The sequence below is a fragment of the Natrix helvetica genome (genome assembly GCF_964273705.1).
Source record: "Natrix helvetica genome assembly, chromosome: 7".
Classification (NCBI taxonomy): Eukaryota; Metazoa; Chordata; class Lepidosauria; order Squamata; family Natricidae; genus Natrix; species Natrix helvetica.
In genome coordinates, this window is record NC_138558.1 from 44,901,550 (window position 1) to 44,914,081 (window position 12,532).

General features: G+C 37.1%; 1 protein-coding gene across 1 annotated transcript in view; it reads right to left on the reverse strand.

Moving 5' to 3' along the window:
- SNX25 (sorting nexin 25) overlaps positions 1–12,532 on the reverse strand; it is a 56,163-nt gene that overhangs the window by 12,592 nt on the left and 31,039 nt on the right. The window contains exons 7-12 of the mRNA XM_081959749.1: positions 11,545–11,735; positions 10,094–10,225; positions 6,070–6,339; positions 3,253–3,408; positions 2,450–2,581; positions 1,018–1,158 (exon numbers count right to left, since the gene is read on the reverse strand). Coding sequence (XP_081815875.1) covers positions 1,018–1,158; positions 2,450–2,581; positions 3,253–3,408; positions 6,070–6,339; positions 10,094–10,225; positions 11,545–11,735 — 1,022 coding nt within the window. The remainder of the gene's footprint in view (positions 1–1,017; positions 1,159–2,449; positions 2,582–3,252; positions 3,409–6,069; positions 6,340–10,093; positions 10,226–11,544; positions 11,736–12,532) is intronic.

The following is a 12,532-nucleotide window of genomic DNA, read 5'->3' on the forward strand; positions in this document are numbered from 1 at the left end:
TTTGGCCCAACTGGTCCGAACCAGTAGGAACCCACCACTGCCCCATCAGAGACCTAAGTTCAGTCCCTCTTGAGTCAGTTTCCATTGACTCTTATCTGGCACCAATTTGCCTTGACCATTAATAGATCAGATTTTGTGTATAGGTTGCATGGAATAAACTCACATAATTTTTGAACTTTATCCTGGCTCCTTATTTCCTGTGCCTAAGGTGTAAACTCAATAATTCAAAGTACCAAAACAAAACCAAAGAATATGTCATATTCTCTGAACAGGTAAAATATGGTCCACAAAGAACAGTGAAGGAAACAGCAAGAGAAAAAATAAAATAAAACCAGAAATGGGATGGAGAAAGAAAGAGAAAATAAAATGCAGGAGGAAAGTTTTATATTTCAGACATTGTTTGAAAGAGAAAAAAAAGTGGAATTTTTCAAACAGCTATGATGCAGATCAGAATGAGATACGTGTTTTGTAGTAACTATGTACTATTGTTAAGCAAGTAATTGTATATATTCTGGAAAAAATATATGAGTTTAACTGAGTCCGCCAAAAGAACAAAAATCCAATTTTTCAAATCTGCTTACTGTTCCCATAAATAATGTGTGTGTGGACTGGGACAAAAGAATGCTTTTGCTCCATTTTCCCCCATGCAAAGAAGCAGAACCTAGCCAATTATCTGTTTCTACTGAAGTTCTACTGAAGTTTTGTGAATGGCACTAATATTGTGGTGGCATCTTTTCACCTGAGGCAACCCACAGACCTGCCTTATTAAATGGGAGTATAAAGTACCCTTACATCCCAAAGAACTCACCCACCGATTTGCTTATTCATCACATTTATATGGCCACCCATCACATAAAACGTGACTCTAGGCATCATGCAATACAAAACAGATTATAAAAAGAAACAAACATTAAAAATATTCCATAATAAAATTATTAATATCATTTAAATGAGATTTAAACTATTTCAATCAAACTCTCAAGGTAAGCAACAATTCTCTCCGTAATTTCTCTGTACCTCACTGAGTTTCCGATGCAGACTTTGAAACTCATTGAGCTTCCGGATAACTGTCCACTCCTTCACTTCAACCCTGCCAATCTCCTGTAATATCACTATAACAGAATAATAGGGCACTTGTTCACCATTTTCTTCAATGACCTAGGAAAATAAAGAGTTATAAAATGTTAACTCTACACACCGTTACTTTAAAAAAAAACATATACTAACTTGTTCATTATTGTCACAAGAATTATTGTATGTAACTGAATTTGTAACAAGCTTATTTTCCCTGTATGACAAATTGTCTTTTAAAGGTAAGAAACAAAAATATTTCCCTTTGGTTCTGGATAGGAAATACAGTATATAGAGAAAGAGGGCATTCGATTGGCAGATTGAAAGACTAGCAGACTCAGGAGAAATCCTTACAGTGGGATCACACATATGAAGCACCTGTCTTAGAAATATTCTGGCAGCCCTCATTAAGTATTTCAATCTATATTTATATCCATTATTCATTACATCATCGTTATTCCATTTTATATTATAAAATAGTCACCACCTACAATCATACCTAACAATTTAAATCATCTCACTCTTATACATTGAGTACATTATTATTGATAATTAATAATGGAAAATTATATTTGGAGTTGTGGATGATTGGAAATTCTATGGTTAACGGAAAGTAGAAATGTGTAATATGAATTAATGGGAATTTTTTTGACTTAATCTTTATTCTTATTTTTTAGAGATTGGTGATATAATTTTATAAAGACTTATTGTTACCTAGTAGATAATTATGGATGTAAGGAAACAAGGGTTGTCACAAATGAAAGAAAATGGTAACTTGAACACACAATGCTCAATGAAATATTTAACTAGGTTTAATGGATAATCAGTGACTTTATTCTTAATTGTAAAAACCGTTGCACAAAAACTTGTAACCAAACGACATGCTTGATGAAATTGTGTTTTTTTCCCTCCTTGCTCTTGTTGTGTATGTGTTGTTTTGTCTTTTTTAAAGAAAAATAAAAAAATTAAAAAAATATATTCTGGCAGCCCTGCTTGTGTGGCATTTTCAGAAACTGCTTCAACTGACTCTGTATGCACACAGGCAAATGCTAGGATAAATGATAAGCAGCGCCTTTGCAGGCTCTCTGTCTCTCATTTCACACAACTCAAGAAGCAAAATAGGTGTTCTATACAAGTCTTGTGTGCATGTTCCCAGTAGCCCTTCCCAAAGTCTTGAAAATAAAACAATAGACTATTGCAACATCATTTACCCCCTAATGACGTCAGAGTAAACATGCTATGCTTCTCCATGGCTTATTATTTCAATGCAATGAAAAAACCCACCTTTGCCTCATTCTTAGAGAACTCTGAAGTAAACATTTGACTAGCAAGACTCCATTCATTTAACAGCAGCAGCAGCAGTAAAAAGATGCCATACCTCTCCAGTATTAATGAAGGCTTTCCACATGCCAAGATTTTCACACCAGCAGTCTGTTCTTTCAATATGCAATTGAAGGTCACTATGTTCTCGCTCCATCAGACTGATTTCATCTTTCAATTTAGAAACAATCTGCCAAGGGAAAAATAGCTGCCAAGGTTGATTTAGATATCAGTGTTAAGCCTTAAGCTGATAGTGATCACTAGCAGTTCTCAACACACCAACTTAAAGTAATATTAGTCCACCTCAGCAACTTTATGAAGTGAGGATTTCAACTCCTTTGATTCCCTAGCCCCGGGATGGCGAACCTATGGCATGCATGCCCTGGGTGGCACGCGGAGCCATTTGTCAGGGCACACGAGGGCATAACGAAGCCTGGCTTTGTGACATAAACAAAAATTTGGGATCCTCATCTTCCAAAACTATTTCTCAACTTGGTCTTTGAAAAAAGGGCTCCTGAAGCTTTAAACATACAATATTCCCAGGCTCAGCCACTAATGTTTTGCAAGAGGACTTCAGGGCTAGTAATCAAGATTTGGAGATTAATCAACGTAAAACAGACATAAATATAGAAATATCGGTAATTACCAAACCTACCTGGGGAAATACTTATACTGAATGGATTGTCCATACATGTTATAAGAGCTTTACAAAGGCAGTAATATATAACCAATACTAAATGATAAGACAGGACAGCAACACTTACATTTATCTTTGAAGGAAAGACTTCTTAAACAAAACTGCCTATTACTCTAAAATCTATTGACTGATATGTTTTTTTAAAAAAAAACATAGCTACCTACCTTTTTGTCAGGTTTTGGTGAACTGCAGAGAGAATTTAGAGCTTGTCTCTTGTATTCAAGTTTGTCATTTAATTGGCGTAGCTTATTTACAGCAAAACTGGCCTGTTCATTAATTTCTGAGCTTCCTCCATCAATAACGTCTTCACAAACTTGTCTCTAGGAGAAACAGAATTCATTATCAAGTAATGCAGATTACTAAAAGAATTTCATGGATCCCCAGCATATTATTATGCAAAGAATAGTAGGTGCAAACTAATAATGAAGAATGTGAAACTAAAATGAGGTTTAGATTTAAATCTCTTTGACTTGATGAAAGTGTGCCTGTTCAGGCAAGTTTCCTTTGGTAAATTTAATTTCTGAGCAGAGAACAATGAAAATGTTAATAAATAAAAACACCCATAATATTTACAAAAGCATTCATCATCATTCTTTTTATATTCACAGATGAAAAGCATATTTAGAATTTACAGCATTGTAACTATGTATGACAAATCCTTTGCCATAACTTTGCTTATGTTTCTTCTCAAATACAGAAGTCCTTGGCAGAGAGAATGAAAACATCTTCACCAGAAATGTCACAAAATTTTAGTTCTTATTTTGTTCTCAAAATCAATAGGAAGTGTATTTGTTTTCAAAAAACCTGTAGAATATACTCAAGTGTTCTTTATATTATATTCCCATATTTTCTAATACTTTAATACAAGTCACATCTTATACATACAACTACAGTACTGGAACACTCAACCAGACAATACAAGTCCATTCTAGTCTCATTTTGGAACATAGTGTCTAAAATCAGGAGCTCATACAGCTTCTAATTATGATAAATGCATGTGCCAAAGAACACTCGACTGGAAAGTGACATAATAGGCTAGCTGGGAACATTGTTATCAGATTAGTCATAACTGAAACATATTTTTATTTATTTATACAATTTATAGAATGCCTGATATCCAAAGGTTTGGTGGCTTACAATTACAATTTCTTTAAAAATACACAAAAAGGAATTATGAACAGCCACAGAAATAATATAACAAAAAAAAGAGAAAAGGGCAATCCCACGTACACTGTGTTATGGTAACCTATTCATGACACTAGGGCCTTTTGATCAAACAAAGGCCACTCTGTCACACTAAGTATGCTCATACAAAGACTATTTTGATCCCAGCTGCCACCTGCTGGTATTGCACTAGTCTAGTATGGTGAGAAGAGCAACTCCATCTAAGACCAGAAAGGAAAATTCTCCAGAGGCAGGGCCCCCAAATATCTGCAGCCATGAAGTCTTCTCAGGATTGAGCCAGAGTCTGTTCTTTCCCATTCAGACCCACACAGCCTCCAGAAATGGGGACAAGCACTTGACTGATATAATATCACTTCACTAACACAGAACCGAGAAGCATCATTTGGAATCATCAATAGTCTGATAATTATAATGCATGCTGGACCAACAGATAATCTCACCCAGTAGTTTCATGAGGATGTTAAATGAAAATACCCTGCAGCACCTATCAAACCCTGCAGAAGCCAATAAGTGAGTAGCCTATGGCTCAATTTCCATCCCATCCCCTGAAACTGGCCACGGAAAAAGAAGAGGACCAATGCAAAAAGTGATCCCATTCCAAATCTCAGAGCTGCTCCAGAAGGATACTCCAATTGACAGTATTAAAACTGAGAACTCAAGGAGCATGAGAAAAGGCATACTTATCCTAATTCTGCTTAGGCCAAAAGTCATCCACAAGAGTTTTCAAGGGGGGCTCCATAATGTGACTTGGCCTGAAAGTCAAATGAAATGGGTCCAGATAATCAGCCTACTCTGGAGCTGAAGCCCAATCCCTTTCTCAATAAACTTTCATATAAAGGATGATTAGAGAGGGGATGGAGTTGCCCAGAATTGTTGGATCCAGTGATAGACTCTTGAGGAGAGAATGTACCTTCAAGACTGCAAAGACAATCCCCTCCATACAGTTATCATTGCATGGATTCAATGGCAGGTCACCTCTCAGAAGGCTTGGATGAATGATGGGGGACCTGGATTTAAGAAACGGGGGACCCTGAGTTCACAGATTGGAGGACCCTGCCCACCTGATAAGGAATCACAGGCAAAAATACATTCCAGGTAACTTTATAAAACCGGTCCAGGTACACCTGCTGGAATTGTCCAATTGGAAGCCACCTCAAAGCGAATCTGAATTACTTTAACAAATAGCAAGAATAATCCTCACAATGAGTTTAAAAAATGTTCCCATGACTCATCCCCCGCTCCAGAGAACAAGTTACCTTAAAAAGGACCATTAAAGATCAATAGACCGTATTTCTAGCAAAAAGTTGATTAAAAAGAAACTCAGCAATCTTAAGGAACAGGCATTTCACTTTAAAAGATACAAATAAATCAGAGAAGAAACTATCATGATCTCTTCAGAAACAAGTTCTCCCAAGCATGCTTCTTCCAAGAACTTCCTGATTTGTTTTCCATAAAACTTTCTTCCTCAAAAAGCAGAGTAAGAGAAATCACTCATCCACAAATATCGTACCATTTATTTGGGAAAACAGCCTCGTTAGCATAATGAGACCATTTAGAACTGGAGTTTTTGGACTTTAAAGAAAGCTAAAGCCAAACATAACACATCTTGGTGTTGAAGATGGAAGATGTTAGCAGTCTCACAATTACAGTAAGGACTGTAAAAGAGGAAAAGGTAATTGGAAAAGAGTCAAGAGAGGTGAGAGTTCCTGAAATACAGTAAGGGATACTAATAAGAGAATGAGCTAATTGGACAGGGAGGGTGGGGGAGGAGAAAGACATTTGTAGGCGCGACTCACATCATCTTTGTCATCAGATGCCATTTGGACTGGAGTCCTCTCTTCTTTCTTGATCAGCCTCTCATATAAATCACTGACAATGAATGATGGATAGTATCTGTCTTTCAGTGTTTCATAAACATCAGCCTGAATTTTATAAAACACCTCAATGCCCTTGTTGCCCACAAGACTCTGTTGTATCTCTTTGTATAGTATTTTTTCCACAGGAATTTCTCTGCTTTCCACAAAAAAATCCTGATAGATTTGACTCACAAGTTGAGGTATTTCGGCCTGAAAAGAAAGAAAAACATCCATAATAATTAGCAATTGTTAAATGTTTGTGCCAGCTGATGGCCATAATACAATATTGTTTTGATTTGACAATTTAACATTATACTAACAATTCCTCCTCCAACTCAATGGTCAAAAAACAGCTATGCTATTACATGAGAAAAAACATTCCATAGCTGAAGACCTTCATTAGATAGAACCGACATGAAAGGCTCAAAATATTGAGATTCTCCAAAAATTTTCAATGGATAACTATGGTCAAGAAGAAACGGAAAATGAAAGAAATCAAAATACATGCTATCACTATTCTACTATTGGTAGAACTTGAAAATTTTCATAGTTTTTGTTTGTTCTATAAAGACTGAATATTCTTAGCTGCTTTGCTGATTGCCAGATATGGATTCTGGGTGTGATTACCCCAATTCAATTTTCTGAAGAAGACTCCCAATTTAATATACTTGTATTTGTATAGTACTTGTATTGTTTGTAGATTTGGTGGTTTGACTGTTCTTCACCAACCTGTCCCCTCAAATAGTGCAGTGCTCCTAAAGAGCACAATGGAAAACAATCTCAGAGTTTGAATTCCATTCATTACATCAATCTTACAAAGTTATTGTAAGAAGTAGGAAGTGGAACATAGGGAATATCCCAAATAAATGTAACAGAAATGTAAATGACAATATCAAATTCACATCAAAATATATGAATCAACAAAACAAAAGATTACAGATACGACACATTAGAGCAGGGGTGTCAAACTCAAGGCACACGGGCCTAATCCAGCCCATGGGGTGCTTAAATCTGGCCCGTGGGGCTGGCCTGGAAATATCAAAGAACTGGCCCATGGTGCCTCTGCTGGCCAAAATGGTCCAAGGGGAGGCTGTTTTTGGCCTGTTTGGGGTCCTTTTTTGGCCCCTAGGGTCTCTTACAGCGGTCTGGCAGCCAAAAATGGGATGCAGCCCCCCCCCAATGGGCTGTTTGTGGCCCCAACGCCCTCCTACAGCAGTCTGGTGCACATTTTATATGTTTCTTTCTCAGCCCCATGCTCTTGGCTGCTTTACACGCGATTCCTAGTTGTATCCAGTTTAAAAATATGGAGCAGGCCTAATCCAAAGAGTTTGCTCACTTATCTATGGCTGTAATGTAATTTGCTTGGTTTTGACTTACAACTGGATTGTATTATCTCCCCCATAATGGTTTTGTTGTGGCCCGGCAGTGGATAGCGGAGCTGGCGGCAGATTCAGACAATGAGGAGGTTGAGGAAGAACATGGAATCTGGGGAAGGCTCTGATGAGGGGTCTGTGTCAGAGGCAGAAAGAGGGGCAGGGCAGTATGCCAGTTATCAGCTGCCTTCAGAGTCAGACATCAATGAGGCAGACGAACAGCTGGAGCCTGTTCCCAGTGCGTGCATGCACAGAGTTGCCAGACGAAAGGAACAGCTAAAGAACAGGGATCGACTTGGAAGTAAGGCCACAGGTGGACAGAGAAAATAAAAGAGGAGCGAAAGGGGAGTGGAGTTTGCAGGAGACAATTAGTTCGCTTAATTGATTCATGACTCTCCAAGATTCCTTGCAAGTTTTGCAGATATCGGCCTGGCAGCCCTCCAAGCCAGATAAGGTCTGTGACTGTAAATCCTCCCTTGAAAGACTTTGTTGGATGTGAATGAGAAGAATTCACAGTAAATTAGTAAAAGGAGTTTGCTTCATGCTCTTGGGAAGCCTAGGTCAAAACAGGTTTGTAAACAATATAGTGAGCCTAAAAACTTAAAATACAGAACATGATTGGATGTAGGATATGGTAGTATGCACAAACTATAAGATTATTTTATTACAGTATGTCATGTGAAAATGTCCAGTGGTTATTTCTAAATTGTGATTTGCTGTGTAAAGCACAAATGGCTGAATTTATAGAATACACAGAGTCAAAATCAAATCATACTATGATTGGATAGTGTGCAAATCTGGAAATAGAAGGCAGATTTTGACTAGTATGCATAAAATTCAATGAAGTCAGTGAGATTTAATCACCGTATTTTTCAGAGTATAAGACGCACCAGAGTATAAGACACACCGAGATTTTGAAGAGGCAAATTAAAAAAAAAAGTTTTCGCACTCTGCAGACCTCCCAAAAACGGCCCATTTTTTGTCCACAAAAGGGCATGAATAGCTTTTAGGAGACTTGTAGAGTGTTCCTGGGGGCTGCAGGGCAAAATCGAGCAAAAAACAGGCAGTTTTTCATTCATTTCTGCCCTCCCCAGCCCCAAGGAGTACTCTGGAAGCCTCTTAAAAATGGCCATTTTGCATTTCAGGAGGCCAAAAATGCTGTATTCAGTGTATAAGACGCATCCAGATTTTCACCCTCTTTTTTGAGGGAAAAAGGTGTGTCTTATACTCTGAAAAATACAGTAGGCTTTTGAACATCTGTGTTCTGTTCTGACAATATTATGCACATATTCAAATCTGCTCCTATACAAAAGACCCCATAGCAACTGGGGACTCTACATGTCTTTAATCTCTACATTATGGAATTGAAAGTATTTGTGCCAGAAAGTAAATCTCCCTTTGTCTGGAATAGCTGTTTTGAATGCAAAGGTGGGGAAATGCATCCTGAGCCTGTGTCAAACACCATCATGGCCACGCCTACCACATCATCAATGATCACGCCCACCCCAACGACACTCACCCTGGCTCTCTTAGGTCAAATACAACTCTGATGTGGCCCTCAATGAAATCGAGTTTCACACCCCTGTACTAGCGAGTTCATAAAACAAATAATCCAGTTTTCCACTGAAAAAGTGATACCCAAATACGGTGAACAATTTTCCTGTTGTTACTTTTGAAAAATTGGATGGATGTCAGTCATTCACTGCAGACTGTGTTGGAAGGAAAGGTATTAACAGCCTTTCCCAACTAATTAGTTCAGATATCCTGACATGCTGTCTGAGAATTGTACAAGGTACATATGCAACATGTCTGGAGGATCAGCTTAAGAGGATGATCATAATAAGGTAATTTAAATTAACCAGCAAAACAATATTCATAAAACACAACTCCGTTCTCTATTTTAGAATTAAAACGTAACAAGGAACAAAAAAGGTGCAACTATAAAATTTTGGATTTGAATTCCAGTCTCCATTAGCACCCATGATTCAATCATCAAATACCATAGCTTACATTTCAGTACCTCGTTTTCTTAATTCTCTCTTCTCTTCATAAGGTAAGTAAGCGTAAGATCTGTCCCCTGTATCATCCCATCAAATAAATGGTTTATGTGCTAAAGCAATGGCAATTTATAAGCTGCATTTAAAAAACCTAAGGGGCCTTTTCCAATTTGCATATAAACATGGTATCAACATGTTGTGGCAACATGATTTTTCTGCCATATCCCCACATTGTTGTCTTCATACAGCCCAAGGATAAGATACTTGTTCTCTAATGGGTTTGTAGTGTTTTCTCTCTTATTCCAACATGATCCAAGGGCAGCACAAGGATACAAAAGGCCATCTGTCACCCATTTGCTTGGCCAGAAGTCACTGAAGGGAACTGAAACAAGGCCATAGAGACAGAACAGAGATTGGCAATGAGGACAGCAACAGTTCATGCCTGTTTTGAATTTTTGCCAATTCAAACAAAGCACAAATTCAGCAATGGGAAAGGCCTTTTAAGTATTTTGGTGCAACACTGACTTACAAGCTACATTTTGCTCAAGAAAGACTATTTTTCAGTAACCACACTTGACAAAACTATTCATGTACCTTGTTAGCATTCTTCAAGTATTCTACAGATTCCCAATAGCTGATCAGAACTCTCTTATCCATTCTTTCCATGTATATTTGAAAGTGCTCTCTGTAGGATGGATTACACAATATATCTTCAAACTGAAGTATCTGAGAGGTAGGAATGAATAAGATTATGACAATTAACTATTTATAAGCAAGCCAGATTACAATATCTATTAAGTGCAATAAGCCCACATGCGGCATTGCTTCCTTAAGACTGCAAGGAGCAGTAAGAATTTCTTGAAGATCCTGAAAACTTGTTTTTGTTCCGCAGATTTTATAATGCCCTATTACTTCAACATTCTTCTAAAAACATGTCATGCTGTTAGAGCAGAAAAACGTTCCCTACAATCCACAAGAGCTCCTTATAAGAATCTGTGCATGTCAACAGGTTCATGCTCTTTTCATTAGTAGCTCTCAAATAAGTAGTTGCATTTCAGTTTTTTCCCAATTTTAGTAAGAATATATTAATAAGAACTCTTAGAAAATAAGAAGATAATACAGACATTCCCCATACATGCTATGGAGAGGTGTAAAAAGATTGCAATCATAATTGACAGAGCTAGTTGTATCATTCTCAAATTAGATTGGAAAAAATGTCCATTTTTGACATAGTATCTCATAGACTAAGTACTAGTAGTTGTGGCATGAGCATAAGCTTAATGTCTTCAAGATATAAATTTTATCCTGTGTCTTAAAATGCACATTGCAATCACCCACACCAACAGTTTTATCCATTTATTGAAGTATGTAAGAGACAGCATGCAGAGTATTTCCATCTTCTTTGATGTTTCAAATGCTGTTACATGGGCAACATGCCACAAACTCCACTACCAGCAATGTGGCAATTTGGGCTACATTTCTTCATAAATGTCACCAAATTCATTTAAGACCCATTACCTAGCAAATTAAATTTGAAAGGACTCTGGAAACATGTGATATGTTTGAATTACTTTCCTTAAAGCATGAAAACAGCTATGTCCTCTGAAAGACTTGCACACTTGCCTTGAATATCCTCTGCATATGACTGACATTTCTTGAGTTGCGCAAAGTAGAAAACCGTCCCCAAGGAAGAAAAGCCAGTAATGGCTTCAACAGACTGCATCTTTTCTCCCCATCTCTCCCCCCCCCCCCCCCCAAGGTAGCAATCTTCCATGTTTTAGAAGCCCTGATGGTAAAAGTGCAGTATTGCAGGCAAACTCTGTCCACAGCCTGGAGTTTGATCCTGACAGGGGTCAAGGTTGACTCAGCCTCTTACCAGAAGTTTGCATCGTAAGAAGAATACATCCCATAGCACTTTTCAGTGGCAGTTGTATCCTTAATAGAGACTATAGTAAGTATTTGTTAAGATAAAAAATTAAAAATCTATGGCAACTCACTCATTCCATATGTCTCACCCAGCCCCACCTCAAACAAAGCTCTCTTACCTTTTGGCTCTGAGGGCCTTCACTATCCTCAAAAATACCATCGTCTGGTTGGTCATAAACAGGGCCTCCCAGAAGTCGTATGCGTTTTTCACATTGTTTTTTTGCTACCGTTAGTTGATTAATATATCTTTTCATGTTTCTGGCCCTCAAATGATCTGCTTTCATTGCAGCAGTTTCTTTAACCTTGTTCTCTGTAGAAAAATAAATACATTTCTAATATTAAACGGTTAATATAGAATATATTTTAATCAATATAGGAGTCATAGCTTCTTAAAATCACAGTACATAGAATTCTGAATGTCTCACAGTATGAAATCCATATTGAAATTTTTACATATTCAGTCCATCCATAAAAGATAGCACAGATATTTGCTTCATAAATGAGGTCATTTAGGTGATTTAGCATTCAATTCTATATTCTGGATTGAGTAAAACTTCCTCAGATTAGGGAAGCAATGTCAACAATCCTGGTTAATTATCAATGATAAATATGAATTATCTGCAGCAAACAAGCCAAAAAGATTTGTAAGAGTTCTAGCTTTTTTAAAAAAAAATTAGCTTAATAAAATCTAAATTATGTATCTAGCTAAATCTAGCTAAAATCTGGAGGAAAGATAGTACTTTTTATTAACATCACAGCAATATATTGCACACAAAAGAATATATTCAAATGTATATAGTCAATCATTCTCTTCATACATTTTAGTGCAGCCTTTGTGCTCCCAAATAAAGCATCTTTTAAAAAAAATAATAGCTAATTTCTCTATCATTTACTCTAAAAAATTCCCGCAAAACCACTTTTTAACATACCAGTGAAAGAGAATGAAAAGATAATAGGAAAAAAACCAAGAAGGCTGCCTCTACAAATAAATTATCTTGACTGTAAATGATGCTTCCATAGCAACTATTCAAAATAGCTGAGGGAAATTGCTGTATTTCGGGCCAATCTGAACCTGAATATTAAAAAAAATCAGACAAGTAGCTTTTT